At 39.6% G+C, this 26,236-nt stretch overlaps 1 protein-coding gene across 1 annotated transcript; it reads right to left on the reverse strand.

The window, feature by feature from the left end:
• Positions 1-3,855: 3,855 nt before the first annotated feature.
• LOC101163162 (interferon-induced GTP-binding protein Mx) lies at positions 3,856-17,242 on the reverse strand. Its single transcript, XM_023954997.2, has 12 exons — positions 16,972-17,242; positions 12,701-12,838; positions 12,248-12,402; positions 11,297-11,435; positions 11,007-11,205; positions 10,854-10,932; positions 10,446-10,568; positions 10,172-10,313; positions 9,916-10,074; positions 8,962-9,038; positions 8,560-8,775; positions 3,856-5,265 (listed from the first exon to the last, which is right to left on the reverse strand). Exons 1-12 carry the CDS (start codon positions 17,156-17,158, stop codon positions 5,005-5,007), a joined length of 1,875 nt encoding a protein of 624 aa, XP_023810765.1. The 5' UTR covers positions 17,159-17,242; the 3' UTR covers positions 3,856-5,004.
• Positions 17,243-26,236: the final 8,994 nt, after the last annotated feature.

Here is a 26,236-nt window from a genome sequence, read left to right on the forward strand (position 1 = left end):
GCCTTTTAAGCATCTCATTATATTTATGACTTTCTTACATCTCCCTGTTATACTATCGATATTCTCTCCATTTCAATTTCTTATTAAATATAACTCCAAGATACCTAAAGCTACGCGCTTGATCCAATGCTTCTCCCTATAATTTAAGTGTACAACAGTTTTCCTTTTACCAGTAAAAACCATGCATCTTGTTTGAGCCACTGAAAATGTGAAGCCTCTATCATAGGACCAGTTTTCCACCTCCGAAATTGCGTGTTGCACCTTTCTCTCCACATAACGAATATACGGTCCCGTCTTCCACAAGGCTTCATCATCTGCAAATAATGCCTTTCCAAATTCATTTCCGATGGAATTATGGACATCATTAATCACAATTGAAAACAGCACAGGGCCAATCACACTTCCTTGCAGGGTTCCATTATCCACTAAGTATCTATTAGAAACAGACTTTCCTATTCTTTCCTATGTCTCTCAGTAATAATTCTCTCTATAATTTTGCCGACATGTGATGTGAGTGCTATTTGTTTGTATATCCCACTCACAACATCCTGCCAAGACTTTTGAAACAAAAGTGAGATCTAGTGTTGACATTTTCCCTGTTCGGACATCTATTCTTGTTTCTTTCCCATTATTGAGAAGCACCAAGTGTAATTCATCCATCAAGTCCTCCAGTACCTCACCATTAGCATCTGTCGCCTTCCCTCCCCATAACGTGCTTAAAATCCCCACGTAAGAAGTCATGCCCCTTGTCCAAAGGGTAATTGATTTAAGAAGATTAAGATCCAACTTTTTGGATGAATTATAATAATCAACAAAATAGAGTCTCCCCAGACCAATATACAGTAGCTTTCCATGCCAATAAATTCCTCTTGTGCCCCTATTTTATTTATCCTATAATTTAAATGGCTATTAATGAAGGTGGCACAACCACCTCCCACCCTCTCTGCGCTATCAATCCGGATTCCTTTGTATTTAGACATTTTATAATCTAAATTATCTCAACCACATCTCTTGAATACATATAATATCTGGTTTTTGTTCCAAGTCATCTGTACACATTTTAAATTCCTGTCCATTCGCCAATAAGTTCCTTGCATTGCCTTGTAATATAAGAACCATTTACTATCCCACACATCCCACATCCCACATGAGGTTGTTCCAGACCTTCTCCCAAGTCAACTCATTAATGTCAAGATGGTTTGCCATCTCTTTCACAATAAGTTGTATTCTTTCCATTTTCGACTTGGTTTCCAAAGTCGCGTTAATAACTTCAGCAACAAATGTGATCAGATTTTTTCAGCTCTAACTAAACTCTCCCTTCAGCGTCTCTTTCCTTTATACAATTTGATACCTCGCATGTGACCCCTGTTTGTCTCTCAGAATCTTTACCAACCATTTTGACTGCATCTGCAATTCTATGTCGTACTCTGGTTTTTTGAATATGGACTTCTCTTCTCAGAACTTGATAGCCTCTATACACTGCACTATGACCCCCCCCACACACACACACACAGTTACAACACTAAGGTTTTTCAGATCATTAATGAATTCATAGCTGTGATCCTCTCCACACCTGGGACACCTCTGCTTGCCTTCACAAACAGCGGCAATGTGTCCAAACCTCTGGCAGTGAATACATCAAATGGGTTCAGGCATCCCAGGTATACCCTGTATGGCAGCCTTCCCATAAATCACAGCATTATACTCTCTGAGTCCCTCCTCACACCATCACAAAAAACACTTAATCTCCTTGCTTCTCTTATTTCTGCCCCTCCTAAGTTAGCTTTGAGTTCTGCAATGGACATCTCCACTGGTATGCCCCAAATCACTCCTCTCGACCTCTGACCTCCCAGTCCTACCTTACTCATACTGACAACTTTATGGCTACGTTCACACTGCAGGCTGAAACGACCCAATTCCGAATTTTTTGCCCCTAAGTGGCCCAATTCCGATCTTTTCATGACAGTCTGAATGACACAGATCCGATCTTTTCAATTGCGACCCAGGCCCCGTGGGTTTGCCGTCCTGATTCCGAATTGTAGCCGTTCTTTTCAATTGCGACCGCCGTCTGACCGGCCAGCCGACTTGATTCCGAACTGTACGTCATCGACACGCAACAAACGTCATCATTTTGCGTTGAAGTAGGCGGGAACGAGAACGTAAACATCAACCATGGTGGACTATGCTGCTGAGATCAGTCAGTGGAAGGGAAGGGAGGTCACGGATTGGATTAATATTTGGGGTGATCACTCTTTTCAAGCCAAACTCCAGGGCTCTAATCGCAACTGGGCGGTTTTTGAAAAAAATTCCAGCTAAATGGCAGAGCATGGTGTTGAACCTTTCCCGCGATAACTTTTTTCCTTTCTCCCCTTTGACCGTGCTCAAGCGCGGGGGACCCGAGGCGATCCTCCCCCTCCTCCCTGTTCTGATCCTTAGATTCTCCAGAATGGGTTAATAAAGAGTCCATAGCATTTATTCTGGGGGAAACCTTCTTTTATTACCGCCCTCCTTCCTCCGTAACACACAACATGAATGCGCGCCCACACTGCCCCCCCCCCTATTCTCTATCGCGGCACGCGCTTGCACACACACACACGGGGCGCGCAGGCCCAACACATACACATTCCTCTTCCACTACAGTGGGTACAGACGATCCATTCCATTGCCTTCTTAAAATGAGAAGATTGTAATTGTGCTGCTCCTTCGTGAAAATAAATTTAATATTACAAAAAGAGCTCCGCTTTAGACAACACTGTTGTTGACATCCATTGTTAACGTTTGCTCCGCAAACAACGAGTGACGTCGTTCACCGTTGAGTATTCTTCTGGCTTCTGCGCATGCGGGTCTCGTTTGGGTCGTGTCACGGTCACACTGGAGATCACAAAAGTTCGGATTTACTTGGAAATGTGAACGGTCTAGCAAACAATTCAGATTTTTTCAAAAAATCCGAATTGAGCATTAAGCCCTGCAGTGTGAACGTAGCCTATGTTTCCCCCCACTTCTCACATTTTACAGGCCTTGACCCTTTTCTCTTCACTCCTCAACAGGTTCCCATCTCTCAAGATTCTAGCGAGTCTTGAGAGATGGGATTCTTAAGAATTTTTAAGAATTAAGATTCTTAAGAATAGTCGTCAGCTTTATCACGTTCAAATAACCCACCCCATTTCCTTTAGAAAATCTCAGAATGACTTTATACTTGTCCCCTCCCTCTTCATCAATGTAATTTGACATCACCTGTTTTCTAACATCAGCTACATCAAAACTATTACCCCTGTTTTCACTCCCTGTTTCAATCTCCATGCTATTCTCACTCTCACACTCCCCATCGTCTCCCTACTCCTTCCCAGTCACAACACAGCTGTGCCTACCCGCCGCTGCTTTTGCGTCCAACCTCGATTTTTTCATGTCCCGTTGCCAATTTCTTTTAATCTTGCCTTCAGTTTTTAGTTTAGAAAATTTTCCAGATTCTTCACAGAAAAAGAAGGATTTAATTCAAGTCAAATCCAGCTCACTCTCTGCCGCAAACTTGCCAGCCAGTCAGGAAGCCACAACGGACGCCATGAGTCTTCCATCAGTGAATGTTTTTACAGTCAAAAATGGAAAGATGAAAAAAATCTTGGTGTTCAAATATAGTAGTTCTACTTCAGAGCATTTCAAATTCTTTTATAGTCCACTTTTGTTCTAGTCAAATAAATATGTCAGTTCTTTTGACTAAAATTTGCAAGTTAATTTGATTGAAACCCATAGCTTAACACAACTTAATTTTTAAAAGAGATGAGATAAAATAATTAAGTTATAACAATCGAAAGGAGTTAACATGACATTCAAATCTATATCAGAATAATACACCAGTACTTTTTCCAGACAAGATATTTTAATAATTTCGATACAACAAAAAGTTATGTTAACACGATTAATCATGATTATCTTGACTGACTTCTGAGATCTGTTCTTCTCAAAGTTGTTTTGCCACACCGCTCTGTCTATTTTTTTTTTATCTTTGTACTTGGACAAAATAGTTTTAAATAGTTAATAGAAAGAGGTTTATTAGAATTAGCCAACATAAAGACACCAGCAAAAATCAAATATTGTGCATCCTAGTTTAATTCCATACATATTTGCAGGACTTGTTTTAAAAAATATCAGGAAATTAGAGGATATTTTTTATTCGCAAAATTTATTCAAACTGAGATGCATACATTTGTATTATTTTTCATGCCTATTTACATAACCTTTAAACCTCTCAGATATGTTTATATATTTTTTTTCACTCTAATGCCACCTCTCATATAAACACCTCCACAGGTACGTTGTGAGGCCCATCTGCCTTTCCATCTTCTTCCTCTTCAATGTCTTCCTCACTTCATCCTCAATGATCTTGCTACATCTGGCTCCACAACAGCCAACTCTTCTTCCCTGTGGTCTCTAAATATTTTCATTTTCCTAATGAACCCTCTGATATATGACATGGAAATATGAAAGCCTCTGTCTTTCTTTTCACTGTTTTAATCATCTTAAAAATACTCTTCAAGCAAGAAGTCAAAATGCTGTGGAGCAAGACAACGTAACCTGGATGAATGAGAACCTTCACCGACATCTAAAGAAAGGAAAAATAACTTTCAGCTTTCCTGTAATTTGTGAAATGAGATCTACACGGAACTGACATGTAAACAAATTATAGAATGTCATCCCCAAATATTCACTTTTAGGTGATTCTCCTCTCAGCTTAAAAAGGCAAAGCCTTGATGGAATTTCCTCCACAGGCTTCTCTGTTCTTTACCCCACTTGAGAGTCTACAAAATATATCATCTATATTTTTTAAGATCTGAGGATTTTCAGAAGTAAAAGGATTTATTTCAAATTTTGTGACTGTCTTGCAGCCATCTTGGATTTAATTTTTTTCAGTTACAACAGACTTTTGAACAAACTTCAAGAGAAGCAACATAGAGTCCTCAAGATAATATAACTATTGAAAAAAAAAGATTTCTTAGTAGATTTCTAGTTTTAAACTTGCATTGGGGTGAAGTCATACATGCTCATACTGAATTCACTCAGTAGCATGCGTGCCTTTGACAGGCGTTTAATGCAGTTGTGAAGGTGGACCCGGTTCTCTTTTATGGTATGGTCCTCTTGAAGCAGGGACTCCATTTTCTTCTTGTCTTGAAGCATCTGCAGCATTTCTCTCTGCAGCTGGATGGCAAACTCCTGCAGCATCTGGTAGTGGATCACCAAAGGGACTTGGTCAGCCAGACGCTGGCCGGCAATCTGTGGTTTAATGACAGAACAGTTGAGAAGTCACACATTAATTTTGTAAATTCTGCTTTAAAAAAAAAGAGTAAAATGGCTTTTCCTTAAATACTTGTGAACTTTCATGTGACAAAGATGCATGCTCAAAAAACAAATTTCATTTGTACGTGTTAAGAGCAGTACTTATGGAGGTACAGTTATTGACTTAAACAGCAATTTTTTTGCATATTCACTTCATAATGACTGCAACCAGCTGGCGGGAGCTTTGACTTAACACAGTCAGGTATTTTTACATGTTGATCTTGATCATATTTTCCTTGTAGCAGCTGATTTTTTCTACTGGTCTGTAGTCGTTCAGGCCGGTGGGAGAGCTCTCCCTGGGAACAATGGTAGTGGTCTTGAAGTAGTAGGGGACGGTTCTCTGGCTGACAGAGAGGTTGAATATGGCAGTGAGAACGTCTATCAGCTCGTTAGAACTTGCTCTGAGGGCTCACCCAGAAATGTTGTCCGGTCCTGCCGCCTTGTGGTGTTAATCCTCCTCAGAGCTTTGTTTACCTGGGCTGAAGAGATGACTGGTGGGGGTGAGAGGGGTGTAATGGTCCAAGAGTGTATTGGTCCCTCTGTATGGGGGGTGGACGTTTCAAAGCGGGTGTAGAATGCATTGAGGTCATCGGGCAGGCTCTCTGCGGCACTGATGGTACTGGTGCTGCTTCTGTAAGTCATGAAACAGTCCTGCAATGCACTCTTAGTCCCAGGTGTCCCGAGCTGAACCTGTTTGGTGACTGGATTAGATTGTTTGAGTCTTTGCCTGTAGGCTGGGTACAGAAACTAAGAGATGTGGTCCGAGTATCCAAAGCGGGGGCAGGGTGCGGCCCTGTACGCTCCCTTTATGTTAGTGTTAACATGATCCAAGATGTTCTTGTCATGAGTGGGAATGTCTACATGCTGGTGATATTTAAGAAATACAGTCCAAAGATTGTTTAAGTCGCCCGTAGCAATAAAAACAGCATCATCATATGCAGTCTCTAATGCGATGATGTCATGGAGCTTGCAGAGTGCCGCTGTAGAGTTGGCTCGTGGGGGAATATAGACGGCGGCCAAAAACACGTCTGTAAACCATCTTGGCAGGAAATGGGGATGGCACTTCAGCATCAAAAACTCCACATCAGGCGAACAGTGCTGGTGAACAGTCTGTACATCCTCACACCACGTGTTGTTGATAGACACAGCACAGAAACGCAGACCCCCTTCGCCTATTCGAAGGCTGCTATCCGGTCTCTCTGATGAATGGAGTGTGTCTGTAGCTGAAGAGCGGAATCACGGACGTTTTTTTTAAAGCCAAGTGTGTGTGTGTGTGTGTGTGTGTGTGTGTGTGTGTGTGTGTGTGTGTGTGTATATATATATATATATATATATATATATATATATATATATATATAAAATGCCCCTCTCACCCCCCGCGGGTGGTTTCTCCTCCAAGCTCGGGTCCTTTACCAGAAGCCTGGGAGCTTGAGAGTCCTGCGCAGTATTTCAGCTGTTCCTAGCACTGTGCTTTTCTGGACTGAGAGGTCTGAGGGCTTTCCAGGGATCTGTTGTAGCCACTCCTCCAGCTTGGGGGTTACTGCCCCGAGTGCTCTAATTACCAGAGGCACCACTGTCACCTTCACTTTCCATGCTTTCTCCAGTTCTTCTCTGAGTCCCTGGCATTTCTCCAGGCTTTTATATATATATATATATATATATACATATATATATATATATATATATATATATATATATATATATATATATATATATATATATATATATATATATATATATATATATATATATATATATATATATATATATATATATGGTACAGAGGGTACTTAAAGGAAGTTGACGTATGGTTGCTATGGTGCTAGTTTCCTGTGAAAAAGCTGGTTAGCTCACGGAGCAGCATTAGTTGTGCTTGATGTTTTTATTTTTATTTTATGACAGGATCACGCCAAATGTAGATCCTGTTTTATCAGGGGTTTTTCATGGTGCCTCTGTCAGTCTTCTCCCCCTCCCCTCTCTGCTTGGCTCCTGATGCGACACAGCTGCAACCGCTCACCTCATCACCTTCCTGCCTTTCTTAAAGAGCTCCAGGACCAGTATTCATCGCAAGTTCATTGCCCCTGATGGTGCATAACATGGTCGTCAGGTTCTTTGCCTTTCAAGCCTTTGCCTAAATCTTGGTCTTACCTTGTCTCCAGGAATCCATTACCACGAGTGGTCGCCTGAGTCTGCTGCTATTCCGGAACACAGCCTCGTCATTACCTGTCAAGCCACGAGCCTCTGCCGATCCTCCAATTCTCCACGAGCCTCTGCCGATCCTTGAGTTCACCACGAGCCATGGACAAAGCTACCAGTGACGTCACGAGCCGACGAAAATCCTCCATCCTCGTCGTGGGTCCTCCTCGCAGTCTGCCGCTTCACTAACTTACCTCTGAACCAAGATCCGAATATTAAACCCTTTTAAACCATTCCAGAACTCACCTGCGTCTCCTTCCGGGTTCCAGCGTCTTGGTCTGTTTAGTTCCGCTAGTCATGACAGGTTTTACGGACTGGGCGTGAGGTTTTGCGATGCACCAGGTATTTACACTTTTATCACAGCGGATGTATGTTTTAAACAATGGATAAATTATTTATCAAATGTTTTAATATGGTGCATCTTCTGTTTTTAGTGTCGGAATACTGTGCCCTGCTGTCCTGTTTAAGTTTTTTGGTTATGTGTTTTGTTTGTCCACTCCTCACGGGCTCACACGGCATGACTAACTAATCAAGTGCAGGAGCGGACTACTTCTTTTCTATTTTGTTTGTCATTCCTTTGTTAAAGTCACTTCCCCTAATTTATACTGGACATTATTTTTTATAAGTGCTTGCATGTTTGAATTTTTTTATTATTGGTTTTGCATCGATTTTGATTTACTTTTCTGCACGTTTGCTGTGGTGTAATCAGTATGGTATTGTACTGCAAATAATGATCCTGTGTTAATAAAATGTATGTCTGTATGTATGTAACTCTCAACAGTCAAATACTAAAACAATATAAGATTTGGATAAAAAAACTAAATCCCACTTTAGATCACTGAAATATCTGTGGCCGTTTGTACCAACTTATTCACAGAAACTATAAAGATACAAAAAGGAAGCCTATGTACTTTGAACTCATAATTGTGAATCTGGTATTTTGATTAGTACTCCTTATCTCCATAATTCAGATTTGTCACAAACATCTTTAAATGCTGACATGACTTTTGCAAGTTTCAATGTTTGTGTACTCACTTGATAATAGGATTTCAGATGTTTAGCCATCTCTTTTAGGCTGGCCCCAATGTCACTGGTGTTGTTGGGAAAGTTGACTTCACTCTTCTTTCTCTTCCCTAGCTTCTTGCTGTATCTGCAGTCTTGGGTATAAACAATCATTTCCATCTTGAACTGTGTCCTCAGCATGGACTCAGCAAGCGCTTCCTTCTCATTTGTGATGGCTTCAGTCTTCAACTAAAGGTAAGCAAAACATTCTGTTAAATATTCTGCTTATTGACAGTTAGCTGCGTGTATAAGCCACTGGCATATACAGTATACAAAACTTGGACTGAAATGGTTGTATTCAGCTCTTTAAAGTCTATTTCAGTAGATATGTTTAGAAAAAAGGGGCAATAATTATATGAGTTCAAAATGACATACCTTAGCTGCCCTCATAAGATTAGGTAGTCCAACTAAACTCCTCTGAATCAAGGCAAAGAATTCTTTCTTTGCAAGTTCTGTAAGACAACAATAGAACCAACATTAAAATTATAGTTATCAAAAGAAATGTCTATGAAAATGGTTATTAATTATAAAGCTTCAGTTTTTTTGACTAAAAACCTAGTCCTACTTGTGTTACAACAACCTGATAATGGACCAAGATGGTAGGGGTGTAACGATACGCTAAAATCTTGATTCGGTTTGATTCAGAATTTCAAAGGGTGCGATACGTTTCGGTTAGGTACGGCTGTTTAGCAAATCTGCCTGTTATGAACTGCTTTTTTGTTAAATATTATTTTATTGTTATTTACTGTGTGTGTTTTGCAGCAGGACACCTGAATTTCTCCCTTGGAAGATTAATAAAGTTTTTATCTATCTATCTATCTATCTATCTATTTTCGGTATTTTTCGGTACAAAAAAGGCAGAAAAAAATTACTTGCAAAATGCATTTATTAGTTTTATATAACAATAAATAAAATTGACCTATGTTGGTGATCTGCTTTATAAAATAAGAAAAACTATTAGCTGCCAGGAACCAAAAAATTTTGGATAATTAACACTGGCCTGAAAAAAAAAACTGAGCAACACACCCTGAAAGCGCACTCACACACATTATTGCGCTACCCGCTCCCACGCTCTGCCCCCCCCCCCTTCGTACAGGTGCGCGAGTGCAGAAACCATCGAGAGTCTTGGCGGACTACCACGAGTAACATTAGTTCCGCCTCGGCGCAAAGTTAATACATTTGGGGGGAAAAATAAACAAACGAAAAACCGAAATGGTACAAAAGTGAACCGAAATTGCTGTACCGAAACGGTTCGGTACAACTACGTGTACCATTACAACCCTACAAGATGGCCAGTACTTTCTGAAAACGCTTTAAAAAAAGACATACCGGACACCTCCTTGAGCTTCAGCACAGCAGGCTCCTCCAGCTGTTTGACCTGCTCCTGCACCATGGCCTCAAAGGTCTTGTAGTTAATGAAGCCTGGCAGTTCTTTACCTCGGTACTTGCGGTCATACTGGGCCACTTCTTTTTCAATATTCCAGCTAACTGCAAAGATTTTTTAAGGAATTCATTTGAGTTTGTATTTGAAAAGGTAAGACCGGACTGTACAGTACACCATATGTGAGGTTGGGAACTTAGTTACATGTTGTTCCTGAGTCTTCGATGAGAAGGTTCCAACTGGCAAATCTTTGTCTGAGTACAGAGAAGATCTTGGACTTGTATCCGCATCTTAAATCCTCCCCTTTGGAAAGATATACTGCATCCTGTGTGAATGAAGTCACTTTCTACAGCACGAGAGGTTCAGAAAAAAAAGTGAATGATTACAATTTTATTCCTGTATATAATGAAACATCATTTCTTTTATTTTTTTACACCCACAGAAAGGATATGAAAAAGTAACAGCTGTTTTTACTCACATCGATGAGAAAGCCGAGTTTCTCTGAGGGCTCAGATGGGGGCCCGCAACCTAGGTTGTCTAACTTTGACTGAGTCTGTTTGAGTTTCGTCTCTATCTGCTCCTCCAGATGAGGCAGTGATTTCTACAGAAAACATTAAGACTTAATACCAACTGAAATCTGTCAACTCGAAAGAGAGACAAATAAAAACATATTTTTAAGAGAATTAAAAAAGGCGGTCCATGACAGAGTTATTTAATCTTACACAACTTTGTCACATCGACTTCTCCACATAGCCTTCCAAACATAGCAACAGGGTTACAATATTTCCATTTTTTGAGTTGGTAGTTTAAGCTAAAAGTTCTGAAAAGGTTTTTATTTTTCTAAAAATAACCACTCTAATGGGTGGAGCTAGGAAAAGAAAATCACCTGGATGTGATGAACCAGTTCCAAGGTCAGCTTTTCTGCAAGTTTGGGAACAGAGGCGTGGCCATCATAGTACAAAGTCCTGCAACAGAAATGTATAGTTATGAACAATACATCCCAAGCTAGGATTTGTATTTGTTTGAACAATAGACTCACTGGAAATGTGAATGCTCCTGAAAGAAGTTTCTTTCTTTTTCCAGAGCTGTGGTGAGAGAAACCTTCTTTGTGATCTCTTTCTGACCCCTGCACCTCACTATCATGTAGCCCTTTTTAAGGGGGATAGCCTTGTTGTTGATAATGTCAACAACAGTCTCCTCTGTGCCTTTGTCCACTAGATCAGGTTTGGTCAGAATACCTAGGAGAAAAAAAAGAGTAGCTGATGAACTCTCCTAAAAGTATTGAGTGATGGTAACTAAAGTCACTTCTTTCAGGGTTCTGTCATTTACCAAGAGTCCTTTCTCCTTCTGGATCAACCTCTTGTGCCATTTTCAAAGCTTCTGTTGTTGCTATGTCCACATTGCATGGAACCACCACCAAGTTAATGGTTTCTTGTTTTCCAATAAATTTCCAGATCAGTTTCTTTATCTGTACGTAAGCATTAATTGCAAAAAAAATTGTTTTAATGAAATTGTTTTGGCATAACATACAAGAATGGCAAACAATCATTTCACACATGAGCACACCCATCTTACACAAATGAATATCTTTTCAGGAGCATATAACGTAAATCAGCCAATCACGCTGCCGCTGTTTGTGGCTAGTCTAAGGACCAATTTGTAGTTTTTTTTGCACATTCAAATGGAACAAAGGACAATCATTTGAAGACGACAATTTACAGATTCTAAATGGAGCAACTATTTCTTACCCCTCCTTCATTAAGACGTTATATGTCTCAGAACTCCACCCGACCACACGTAGCGACAGTATGACGGGGCATGGAAAGAGTTCAAAAGGAAGAGACCTTTACCTTTCACCACTCTCTGGTTCTCTTCTCTGCTTCCCTTAATGAAGCTATCCAGTTGCATGAATGTGTGTGACTCACCTGGAGGATCTATGCAAGTACCACTGAGACTGGATGAGAACATTTCAAGAAAGAAGACTTAAGTCCAGATTTCACGACTCAAGCCATTAAAGTCATTTGGTCATAGTTTTCATAAAATTGCACAATCATTCTTATTACACACAATGCACATTACAGTTTAAAATAACAGTTTACTGTTTACTTATTGCACTTCAGTTTGTATTCCATTTTGCAATTTAACTTATCGTATTCTGGGTTTTTTATACTTTAAGCTCCTACTCTTGTGCTGTTTTTTGACTTACTACAGTAGCAATTTAGGGATTGAAATCAAAGCATTTTACTCTGAATGAAATCTTTAAGTCCGACACCAACATACTTGTTCACCAATGTTTGCTGGCTGTCCCTTCACAGCCACTCTGGTGATGCCGGGCAGGTCAATAAGGGTCAGGTCTGGAACGTTGGGGGATGCGATTTCTAGACTGATGAGCTCATCGCTGATCCCTACCCCAACTCCAGCCATTTTGTCTTGAGCTGCAAAGACAGCATAAGCATGTTATGGCTACAGATGAATGCATTTACCTTTCAGATTTTACAAGCTGAAATACTTTTGTATTCTCTTCAAACGTATGCAAAGCTCTTTAGGTCAGAGTCAACCAAGCACATTTAATTTTTGCTATTTTACACAGGAGAAAAATCCATCCATCGTTTTTTTATTCTTTGACCATCCTTCAGTGCTAGTTATGTGTTATCATGTTCCCTGGGTAAGTTAGCCTTCATTGTTCGCTTTTACAAATGATTAGAATTTGATAAAAATCCAGGAATACTGCACCTTGACAGATATTTTGCTCCACATTTGCAGGTTCTTGAATTTCTTCTGCAAAGTCACGGTAATGAATCTTTCCATTCCACTTCTGGCCTTTAGTAATTTTCTTCATTTTCAGTTCCAAAGGACATCTTGTCACAATACCTGTTGTCCAAATAATGTAAAAAATAAAAAAAGGAAAAAGAATCTGATTAAAAACTACTTAAAAATTAACGTTATCGTCAAACAATGGTTAGTTGGATTAGGCAAAGTATATATGCAGTAGAGAATGCTTTATTTTCCATATTTCCCTTTAGTTTGGCATAAGGCTCCGTTCAGATACAATAAAACAGAATCTCCATAGAAAACTTCAGGTATAAAATGACCCTAACAGAGCTCGCAGGCGGAAGCTGAGGAGGAGGGTGGGGCGACAAGTGCAGCGTTCGCGGACATGGATAAAGAGGGCATGGAGCGCACACCTGGTTCTCAAGTAGGACGCGGAACATGTGAGTTAATTGGGCTGAACCGCCCACGGCGAGGTGTTAATGCACTGTTGAGCTGACTGCCTGAAATTCTTCCAGGGTTGTTCATCTTTGCTTTCAGCTTTTTCTATTTCATGGTAGCATTGGAGTAAATTTACTGGCAAGCCTTTTTTTGATAAGCCAATCTGAACTGATTGTGAATAATTTCCAGTAAAAACTTGACATTTTCTGATTTTCTTAAACAGATATGCCTCAATAATTATGGTATAAATGGTTCATTTTGATGCACTAAAAAACTTAATAGTAAAAGTTTGATGCCTTTATATAAAAGTCCCACTCTGATCATATTTTGATCATTGTAAAAGCATTCCCAATGGTACTTTAGCCAAAATAAAAAAATCAATTTTTTTTTCTAGGACATCATTTCTGCAGAGTGGCAGCAGTTCATTAGAAGTACTCTGTACTCTGGGCTGAACTGTTGGCGCCACTGACTGTATAAGAGAGAACTGGACATAGTGAGTGAAACATCACCCATAGAAAATGCTTTACTTCCAGTTTTCAACAAAATGAAGTCAATTCAGTCTCCATTTTTCTGCAATACGGACTTCGCCATGTTAGAACCGGAAGACAAAGCAGTGATTGGTCTGAGTTCATTTCTAAGGCAATCACTCTCCCTAATCAGGATTGAGCTTGTTGGAAAGCCACACCCTTTCCACTGAAAGTGGGCTCAAGAGGATATGTATATCAAAGATTTCAGATGTTTCAAGGTGGGGGCCAGTGGGCACCAAATGCTTTTATTTGGGCATCTGATTGGCAAGTTTATAACTTGAGATAAAAAAAAGTATGAGAAAAAAATTAGGATTAGCAAGAACATGTTAAAAAAAAGTCCCAGAGCAAGAACAGTCATTCTGATAGATAGAAGGACTGAGTAATAGGTGTTTATTTTCCAATAGAAGAGTATGGGACTTCGCTTTCTGGGACCAGCAGGTACTTCCTGTTTGGAATGTGAGTGGGGAAGTTACTCAGTCCAGTTCACATTTATAGTCTTTGATTTGCGTGGAGTAAGCCTACCCTGACTTCCTATCTCTTTGTTTACACTTTCTCCAGCTAAGACAAAATTACTGGTGCAAAATTGTGAGCAATATTGGAGCTATAGCTACGTACAGTTTTGAGCCAAATACCAACTCAGATGAGGAAAGCAAAGACGTACATGGATCCATTTATCTGCAAGGGAGATGCATCAGAATGGAGCGGAGCAGGGAGGTCGTGGCCTGCCGATAGTAGCTTCTACGTCACTCCAAAAAGCTTTTTCCAACAGCATTTTTTTTGTCTGCTACTGATTCACAACAATTTGAATGAAGAAGTACTCAGAACTCAGTTCTAAGCTTTATTTTCTTTAAATATAGCTTGCATAATCAGAAACATGCCACATGAACATATTAAAAACACAATTTTCATTAGAGAGGGTTTCATTACTATGGAGTCCTATACTGTTCATAATTAAATAAATAAATATTTAATTAAATAAATAAATATGACCTCATGCAAATACACAATCAACCAATAAATATCTCATAAATATATAAAAAGATCATGAAATTGTGAAAAACCTGCACACAGATTTTAAATTAGCCATTATATTATTCAATATATTTCATGTTGCTTTAAAAACCTTTTCATTATTTTAAAACAGCATTTTAAAATATTCATTTTTTATCATGTGGAATATTATTATAATTCTACTTCTTTTTTCAGAACCTTGGATTTCAAAATCAATATTTTCCAAAGTAGCTTTGTTTTTATTTCATGTTACTGTTTTTCATAATGGCTTATTTATTTCATGAAGAGCTTTTTCAGGAGAATGGGTCTATCTGTCAATCAGTGAAAGTGGGCGGGATCTAAACGCTCATTGGCTCATCCATGGAAATCGACTCTTATTCCTCGATACCCGCTCAGCGGTGTGCCAGTCAGAGAGATGACAAATTTCGGCGATATCCACGCGGCTTTGCTGACATTTGATACAAACTATCTGTCTGCAGCAAAATGTGCAAACATGGACGACTCTGTTTTTGTAGTTTGAGGGTTTGTGTGGACCAAAGGAGCTCCGGTTGTCCACGTGTCCAAGTTCCCCGTGAAACACTCCTGACTGTCACGTCATTCACTCAGCACTCCTTTGCTCTGCAGGTAACAGCTCGATGGCAAGCCATGCCATAGGAGGCGAGCTGGCGGACCGACAGAGAGTCAGAGCAGGCAGCAGCGGATAGCGGAACAAGCCTGCTCGGGCCTCCTGAACCTTATGATATTTTTTCTATTTTCATTGAGACAATGATTATGAATCAGGTCCTCTGCTTTTTTCCCCTCTCGGGAAAAAGGTTGAACTTTTCCTGCGAAAGTTTCTCTTTCTGGTTGTAAAACGCAGCGGAGATCCGGGGTTTGATTTGGGGTTCACTTCCCCGTTCAGATGCTTCCAGAGCGGGTTATTAAAAGATTCAGTCTCTATACTTTGGATATACTTTTTTATTATTACTTTTCTGGCGAACTGAACAACAGACCCTTAACTTGCGCACACACACACACACACACACACAAACACACTATGCGCTGGGCGCTCTGATTTACACGTAAGACGTAGTTTGACTGCAGGACCTGAAGCAAAGACTCTCTGGGATGAACTCAAACATGGAAACATTGTTATCATGTAGAACTATTCAAAATAAATAAACCTGATCTCTTAACATTCTCCATGTGCATTGACTGTGCATCCATGCATTTTAAGTGAGATAAACACAGGTACAGCTCCAAGTGGCTATCAGGCTAAAGCGTTGGCTGCTAGCTCCTCCCACACGCGGCATGGTGTGTTTAATGAACTCAAGTTCATAGAAGTTTTGTGGAACTCCAACGACCACTCAGCCTAACTTAGACCACTACTAGATGTTCACGAGAAGATGAAAATTGCAGAACCGACCACAAAATTACCTGAATTATGCACACTCGCCCAAAGCCACTTTTATCCGCAAATTTAGAACCAAAACTGCCCAATTTCTGGTAACACTGTGGATGTGTTGAGGTGCATACTCCCCCTAGTGTTGAGGAGTGGGCATCGCGCCGTCACGTTCGCTGAAACATCCTCGACCGATGTAGTCAGGGTGCTGCTGCTCATGTCTGAGTAAAGAAGTAGCCAATCACAAAAGTGTCTCCGCCTTGTCTGGTTTGATTGACAGATAGACCCATTCTCCTGAAAAAGCTCTTCATGAAATAAATACGCCATTGTGAAAAACAGCAACATGAAATAAAAACAAAGCTACTTTGGAAAATATTGATTTTGAAATCCAAGGTTCTGAAAAAAGAAGTAGAATTATAATAATATTCCACATGAATAAAATGAATATTTTAAAATGCTGTTTTAAAATAATGAACAGGTTTTTAAAGCAAAATGAAATATATTGAATAATATAATGGCTAATTTAAAATCTGTGTGCAGGTTTTTCACAATTTCATGATCTTTTTATATATTTATGAGATATTTATTGGTTGATTGTGTATTTGCATGACGCCATATTTATTTATTGAATTAAATATTTATTTATTTAGTTATGAACAGTATAGGACTCCATACATTTCTGATTCCCGCATAGCTGAGATGTTCTGTTTTCCCCGTTGGTTTTTCAACAGCAGAGGGCACTGTTGTCGCTGTAGATTTGCATCAAGTCTTGTCTTTTTGGATGGTTACAGGCGTAATTAAAGAAAAAACACAAACCAAAAGTTTTAACAAGCGTATTTAAAACACTTTTTCTTCTAAAGCTTTCCAGAACTCACCGCTCCCTCTGGGCAGCGCCACCCCTGACAGCGCCTCCAGCACCGAGCTCTTCCCCGAGCTCTGGTCCCCAATCACGGCGATGGCCGGCAGCGCCAGGTCCTTCTCCACACCCAGAGAGCGGAGAGAGTCGATCAGGTCGATGCAGGGACGAACCTTCTCCTCGTATTGCTGGTTCAGAGAGTTCATGGTCGCTTTTTTTGTCTCTAAACTTCAGTGCTGCCGTCTGAGAGAATCCACCGTGCGGACTGTGAGCTGCAGAGGCAGTGATGGGATTGGGGGGGGGGGGGGGGGGGGGGGGGGGGCTCCACTTTCACGCTCTTAGGTTTCATTTCTCAGGAATTGAGTTTTTTTTTTTTTTTTAAGACATGCGTTTCTGTATCCACCATCATGCTAGAGCATTTTACCTGAACTTCCCCACTTCCTGTAGAGGAAATGTGCCGAAAAGGGGAAAGAGAAACTGATCATAGGTTTCATTACTTTCTATTGATGTTCACTAAAACCGAAACCGACCAAAAACATTTCTGGTCAAGCTTGGTCTCACCATAGACATATAAATAAGGGTTGACCCAAATGGATTTATTACTTTCTCAGTTGTTTAAAGGTGGACCAGTCATTGGCTGAGTCTTTTATGTGACTGGCTGCCATGTTTAAACCAGTCAAAACAAAAATTCCATAATCAATAACTTACCTAATCATTGTAATATATATTTGTTTCAAAGACCATACACTAGCTCTCCATCCAGTGCCTTTTAAGCATCTCATTATATTTATGACTTTCTTACATCTCCCTGTTATACTATCGATATTCTCTCCATTTCAATTTCTTATTAAATATAACTCCAAGATACCTAAAGCTACGCGCTTGATCCAATGCTTCTCCCTATAATTTAAGTGTACAACAGTTTTCCTTTTACCAGTAAAAACCATGCATCTTGTTTGAGCCACTGAAAATGTGAAGCCTATCATAGGACCAGTTTTCCACCTCCGAAATTGCGTGTTGCACCTTTCTCTCCACATAACGAATATACGGTCCCGTCTTCAACAAGGCTTCATCATCTGCAAATAATGCCTTTCAAAATTCATTTCCGGTGGAATTATGGAGTCGAATTATTCAGTCGCTGAAAAACAAATAACACAGAAGAACTCCAGAAAGCGTTGCAGTCAAACCAAGGTGCAGATGGGAATCCAGCGGATAGGTTTCTAATTCGCAAATTTCGGTTGAGTTAAGTTTCGTTTCCAAAAGTGAGACAACATGAAGACCCGACGTTTAGCATGAATTAAAACTGAAAGGAAAAAGGCTGGTCGAGAACGCAGAGAACATCCCAAAACTGTTGTTCTGGCGCTTTGAATCATCTAATTTGCTTGAGTTAGTCCCTTATCTGCTTACAAGTGAAGTATTTGTTCTAGTTTGCATTTCCCCAAGTTGTCCCTGATTTTTGATTGGGATGTGTTATGAAATGAGGATAAAGTCAAATTTAGAGAATTTCATAATTTAATAATTTCATACAAGACTTTTAACTTTTATTTATTTTTTCTCAAGTATTTCTTTAACTCACATGTTAAAAGTTTTGACTTGTACAAATAAGGTGAGTAGGGTTTTCATTTCTAACAAAGATGGAGCACATAATCATACCCTTGTGCTATCTTAAATGACCCCACCCTTACATTGACGTGTTCTTCCTACCATGACAAAGGTGGATAAAGGTGGAAAGGTTTCATGTTATCCATGGACACCAGTGAAGATAACAAATCATTGAAGAAAATAGGTTCAGAGCACTGTCTAGAGCAGGGGTCGGGAACCTTTTTGGCCAAGAGAGCCATAAACGCCACATATTTTTAAATGTAATTTCGAAAGAGCCATACAATAATGTAGTGTCCCTTTCACACACTGAGGCACGGAGACTTAACCTCTCTTAAGGTTCTTTATTCTGGTTACTGTAGACCACAACAAACTCCGTACAATTAATTCAGCAACTCCTCAATCTCTCCCGCTGAGAGTGAGACGAGAGCGCTTCTCCCAACTTTATATTCCCCTGCTCCTGCCCTCCCATTTCCCTTATTTGGCCCAAAGCTGAACCCCATTGGTCCAAATTACCTAACAACAGGCTGAGCGACAGAACTGAGGGCCAATCAGATCTTTGCTTCAATGAACTCCAGAACTTATAACGCGGCCCAACAGCCACCCAGCCCAACTCAGTCCGCAACAATATGTTTAAAACTAAATATACAAATAAATGTGTGTATTTGATGTAATTTCAACATTTTTAAAGTACAATAAGTTTGTGGATTCTTTTTAATAACATTGTTATGCTGTTGCTAATAAATGATGAGTATTTCTCGTGGTGGTTTTGCTGATTGTCTAGTCTGGTATACGTGGTGAGTTTCTGCTTCATACAGGCGTTGAGACTTTAAGAGTGATCTTAGGTATCGAATTACATAAATGCCAAAAATTGAAAGGGCGTAAAGACAACTAAGCGGGCGTATTTAGAAACTGAGTGAGTGAAACTTACAACTGTGATGGCGTAATTCTAACTAAGTATGGAATTACGTTTCTGCCATTAACTGAAAGGGCGTAAAGACAACTAAGCGGGCGTATTTAGGAACTGAGTGAGTGAACCTTAAAACCGCGCAGGCGCAATTCTAACTGAGAAGTGATCTTGCACGGTCAATTCCTTTTTGCGCGCTCATGTGGATTTACGCTCAGTGTTAAGGGGGCGTTTTTGTCACTTTTGGGGCAGGAACCTTTCTGGTTGATCTGATTGGCTGAAATTTGCATGGCCTATCGGCGAGGCAGAGGGGCGGGACCTTCATTTTTCAGGGCGGGGGGGTTAACAGGCGGCTCTTGAGCTGCATGTCGCTCTCTGCCTTTTATCATATTTTCTATATTCACTACTTTCACAACCATAAGGTGAAAGTCTTACATTTTCTCCAAAATGTACAGAGCGGCCCTAATGTGTTATTGTGTGACTTCGGTAAAGAGGATCTAGGAGAGAACAGCATGATGACGGTACGGAGAGAGGAGAGGACGTGAAAGAAGACACCCCCCCCCCCCATAGTACAAAGGAGCAGATATGTGAATAATGCAGAACAACTTCGTTTTGGAAACCCTGGAAATGCAAAGAGACACGATTATGAGGCATAGTTTAAACTGCAGCTACCAGCTACGCGGATTGATTTTTACACAGTGGTGTTTCACAGAGGTTGCACTTTGTTGACGGTCCCTTGGCAGCCGGCTGCTGCATGTCTGCATTGACAGCTTAAAGCGAACAATTCTGATTAAAAGGCAAAAAAACGATCTTTTTTCTTCAGAAATGCATTTGTGGTTCACTCTCTGTGTTAAAACAAAAGGATTGAGATACTTGCTGACACATTTGAACGTTGATCAGAAGAGTTATTGAAGCAGGAAGTCTGAATCTGTGAAGATCTTTCTAACTTATCGAACCTCAGCTGCCAGAGAATTTAAAATAATGAATCCATGGTTCGGAAGTGAGAACGCTGGAAAACCAACTCCGACAAGACAAGAAGATGCAGCAGCAGCTGAGTTTCCGCGAAAAAGGAAAGGCCTGTGTTGGAAGATCGACTCGAGGCTGAGCGCTGCTACTTCCAGCAGATGACCGTGAAAAGAGCCATCCTCCTCCCCCCTTACCGGGACGCAGCAACGGGCGAGTTACGCCACACTTTGGGACTGCAGGACTTAAACTTGGCCTGAGGTGTCTGCTGTCACTGTTCTTTGGAGCTGCATAGCAAAGAGACGGACTCTGATGATGAGGAAAGGGAAGCCGGCGTGTTTGATAGAAATGTAGTCCAGCTGTTCCAGATACAGAAGATGAAGACTTTGATGGATTTTAAATGCTGAATGATGACTGAAAAAATAAATCACAACCAACTCAGTTTTGCGCTCGCTGCCTTTTTTAAACACACACCAGCGTGCACGTTTCACTGGTATGTGTTAACGTTAAATACAGAAAAAAACACTCAAAACTGAAACGGCGCCGTTTAATCCAGTGCTGTTGTAAGGAGAGGAGAGGAGGGGGTTACGAGAAATAACATGGCTGTAATTGTGTGTCTGTCTGGCAGGTCAGTGTGTGTTGTGGCTCTTTGACTATCACAGTTAGAGATGTCGGCTCTTTGTGTCAAACTTGTTTGCCCCCCCCCCTGTTAGAGGCAATCATAGAAAAAAAACGCGGATGTAACGTGGATTAAAACATTAACCAACGACCCAAAACTAAGGTAAGAAAGTGCAGCGGGTTTTTTGTGGTGTGGTGGGAAGTTTTTCTCATGTGAAATTCACAGCATTTGTTACAGTTTTAATGCTTTTAATCCACGTTACAGCCGCCGTTTCTTTTCTATTAAAGCCCCAAAATGAAAGTCCCGCCCCGCTGCTTGGCATGCAAATTTCAGCCAATCAGATCAACCAGAAATGTTCCTGCCCCTAAGTGACAAACACACCCCTGAATACCGCCCCCAAGTGACAAAAACGCCCCTTAACACTGAGCGTAAATCCAGGTGAGGGCGCAAAAGAGAACTGACCGAGCAGGATCACTGCTCAGTTAGGATTTCAGCCGTTCAGTTGTAAAATGCGGGGTCGCTTAGTTAGAATTACGCCATCACAGTTGTAAGTTTCACTCACTCAGTTTCTAAATACGCCCGCTTAGTTGTCTTTACGCCCTTTCAATTTTTGGCATTTATGTAATTCGATACTACTGTGCGCCTCTGGCATCGCATCGCGCCCGAGAAGGACTGGTCTAATGAAAAAAAAAAAAAAGATACTATAAGTGAGAAGTGAAATGACTCTGTGGAAACTAAAAGTTTTCATTTTACAGCTCTGTAAACAAATGGCGATAATGCTGAAATAACAGATTTCAATTGGGTTTTATTTTGAAATTCCACATCAGATCCCTCTGAAACTTATTTTGTGGCATCACCAGGTAGAATACTATAAGTGAGAAGTGAAATGACTTTGTGGAAACTAGGAGTTTTCAATTTACAGCTTTGTCAACATGTGGCGAAAATGCTGTAATAACAGATTTCAATTGGGTTTTATTTTGAAATTCCACATCAGATCCCTCTGAAACTTATTTTGTGGCATCACCAGGTGGAATACTATAAGTGAGAAGTGAAATGAGTCTGTGGAAACTAGGAGTTTTCAATTTACAGCTTTGTCAACATGTGGCGAAAATGCTGTAATAACAGATTTCAATTGGGTTTTATTTTGAAATTCCACATCAGATCCATCTGAAACTTTTTTTGTGACATCACCAGGTGGTTATTTATCAGTGAGAAGTGAAATGAGTCTGTGGAAACTAGGGGTTTTCATTTTACAGCTCTGTCAACATGTGACAATAGCGCTGTAATCACAGATTTCAATTGGGTTTATTTTGAAATTCCACATCAGATCTATCTGAAACTTTTTTTGTGACATCACCAGGTGGATATATATCATTGAGAAGTGAAATGAGTCTGTGGAAACTAGGAGTTTTCATTTTACAGCTTTGTCAACATGTGGCGATAATGCTGTAATAACAGATTTCAATTGGGTTTTATTTTGAAATTCCACATCAGATACTGCTGAAACTTATTTTGTGGCCTCACTAGGTGGGATACTAACAGTGAGAAGTCAAATGACTCTGTGGAAACTAGGAGTTTTTATTTTACAGCTTTGTCAACATGTGGCAATAATGCTCTAATAAAGATTTCAGTTGGGTTTTATTTTGAATTTCCACATCAGATCCTGCTGAAACCTTTTTTGTGAACTCACCAGGTGGGATGCTATAAGTGAGAAGTGAAATGAGTCTGTGGAAACTAGGAGTTTTCAATTTACACCATTGTCAACATGTGGCGTTAATGCTGTAATGACAGATTTCAATTGGGTTTTATTTTGAAATTCCACATCAGATCCCTCTGAAACTTTTTTTGTGGCATCACCAGGTGAGTTTCTATCAGCGAGAAGTGAAATGAGTCTGTGGAAACTAGGAGTTTTCAATTTACACCATTGTCAACATGTGGCGTTAATGCTGTAATGACAGATTTCAATTGGGTTTTATTTTGAAATTCCACATCAGATCCCTCTGAAACTTATTTTGTGGCATCACCAGGTGGGATACTACAAGTGAGAAGTGAAATGAGTCGGTGGAAACTAGGAGTTTTTATTTTACAGCTTTGTCAACATGTGGCAATAATGCTCTAATAAAGATTTCACTTGGGTTTTATTTTGAATTTCCACATCAGATCCTGCTGAAACCTTTTTTGTGAACTCACCAGGTGGGATACTATAAGTGAGAAGTGAAATAAGTCTGTGGAAACTAGGAATTTTCAATTTACAGCTTTGTCAACATGTGGCAATAATGCTGTAATAACAGATTTCTATTGGGTTTTATTTTGAAATTCCACATCAGATCTATCTGAAACTTATTTTGTGGCATCAACAGGTGGGTATCTTACAGTGAGAAGTGAAATGACTCTGTGGAAACTAAAAGTTTTCATTTTACAGCTCTGTAAACAAATGGCGATAATGCTGAAATAACAGATTTCAATTGGGTTTTATTTTGAAATTCCACATCAGATCCTGCTGAAACGTTTTTTGTGGCCTCACCAGGTGGTTATTTATCAGTGAGAAGTGAAATGACTTTGTGGAAACTAGGAGTTTTCATTTTACAGCTCTGTAAACAAATGGCGATAATGCTGAAATAACAGATTTCAATTGGGTTTTATTTTGAAATTCCACATCAGATCCTGCTGAAACGTTTTTTGTGGCCTCACCAGGTGGTTATTTATCAGTGAGAAGTGAAATGACTTTGTGGAAACTAGGAGTTTTCATTTTACAGCTCTGTAAACATATGGCGATAACGCTGAAATAACAGATTTCAATTGGGTTTTATTTTGAAATTCCACATCAGATCCCTCTGAAACCTATTTTGTGGCATCACCAGGTGGGATACTATAAGTGAGAAGTGAAATGAGTCGGTGGAAACTAGGAGTTTTTATTTTACAGCTTTGTCAACATGTGGCAATAATGCTCTAATAAAGATTTCACTTGGGTTTTATTTTGAATTTCCACATCAGATCCTGCTGAAACCTTTTTTGTGAACTCACCAGGTGGGATACTATAAGTGAGAAGTGAAATAAGTCTGTGGAAACTAGGAATTTTCAATTTACAGCTTTGTCAACATGTGGCAATAATGCTGTAATAACAGATTTCTATTGGGTTTTATTTTGAAATTCCACATCAGATCTATCTGAAACTTATTTTGTGGCATCAACAGGTGGGTATCTTACAGTGAGAAGTGAAATGACTCTGTGGAAACTAAAAGTTTTCATTTTACAGCTCTGTAAACAAATGGCGATAATGCTGAAATAACAGATTTCAATTGGGTTTTATTTTGAAATTCCACATCAGATCCTGCTGAAACGTTTTTTGTGGCCTCACCAGGTGGTTATTTATCAGTGAGAAGTGAAATGACTTTGTGGAAACTAGGAGTTTTCATTTTACAGCTCTGTAAACAAATGGCGATAATGCTGAAATAACAGATTTCAATTGGGTTTTATTTTGAAATTCCACATCAGATCCTGCTGAAACGTTTTTTGTGGCCTCACCAGGTGGTTATTTATCAGTGAGAAGTGAAATGACTTTGTGGAAACTAGGAGTTTTCATTTTACAGCTCTGTAAACATATGGCGATAACGCTGAAATAACAGATTTCAATTGGGTTTTATTTTGAAATTCCACATCAGATCCCTCTGAAACCTATTTTGTGGCATCACCAGGTGGGATACTATAAGTGAGAAGTGAAATGAGTCTGTGGAAACTAGGAGTTTTCAATTTACAGCTTTGTCCACATGTGACGATGACGCTGTAATAACAGATTTCAATTGGGGTTTATTTTGAAATTCCACATCAGATCCCTCTGAAACTTTTTTTGTGACATCACCAGGTGGATATCTATCATTGAGAAGTGAAATGAGTCTGTGGAAACTAGGAGTTTTTTCTAAACATAAGTGAACATTACAGTAAATCCTCTTCAACATATGATTTCAATTTCGTCTTTAATTGATAATTCACCTGAAACATATAATTAAATATACACATATAAATATATAGTTATATACGGGGAGGGGGGCTTATGTGTAAATATATACATATGAGTATAATGACAGTTCTTACTTTTTGCATTTACTCGAATGAAGGCTTTCTTGCTGTTACCGCAATGTATGTAAAAAAGCGGCACACCGTATTTGAGAGAGGGCTCACTTGACAGCCGTTCGACGAGAGAGGGCTGGCTTGACACCAGTAAGGATAGCACAAGGGATACAAGGGGGAAATGTAAAAAAGGAATCTTTAGACTACTCATGGCTGTGCTTAACGTTTTGAGCATCATGAATGTCATAAGTAAGGAGCCTTGGACATGAAGTTAGAAAAAGAGAAAATTGTTCCCTCAAATTAGCATTTTGTGGCCACAACCTACCACCTTCTGCACATAGACTTTAGAATTTTTTGTGCTAGAATTTTGTGGGCACATAATACTAATAAAATGCTACTTTGTGGCCATAAAAAAGCAATTTATGCACATAAAAAACAATTTTGTGTGTACAATTTGAGTGAATATTTGTTTATTTATTTTTAATTTCATGTCCAGGTCTCCATACATAAGGGAAAAACAATTTACAACACTTAGGTCAAATTTGAATTAATTATTTCTAAGTAGTTAAACTTTTTTTGTGCTGCACTTAAACCTAAGTTTCAAAAAGTTTTTTGTAATTTATCCGTTTTACACATTCAAAAGCTTTCTTCGTGAAATCCATGACGTCCTATCCGCCATTTGAAGTAAAAAAAAGTAGTGAGCATGGCGTCTGAAATGCTTTTAAAATTCAGGGCACTACATAGTGCCATATTATAGAGATTTTTAGTAGTTAGGGATTAAGGTGGGAATTTGGAGACAACTAAAGAAAACGTACATTGATCTAGTCGTCTACAAGTGAATGCATCAGAATGGGGCGGAGCAGGGAGCTTGTGATCTGCCCATTGTAGTTTCTATGTCGCGACTACAAGCTTTTTCAAATGACATTTCTTTTGCCGGCCCCTGATTCACATCAGTTTAAATGAAGAGATAATCAAAAATGCACTTTTAAGCATAGTTTTCTTATTATATTTCCCCTATCATGACAAAAACAACATAAGACCATGTCAAGAACACCATAAAACACAATTATCATCAGAGTGGGTCTTTAAAACAATTAACATTGTTTATGGCAAAAGAGGGACAGCAGA

Source organism: Oryzias latipes, chromosome 5, assembly GCF_053564925.1.
Source record: "Oryzias latipes strain Hd-rR chromosome 5, Olatipes_Hd-rR_3.1".
NCBI classification, from domain to species: Eukaryota; Metazoa; Chordata; class Actinopteri; order Beloniformes; family Adrianichthyidae; genus Oryzias; species Oryzias latipes.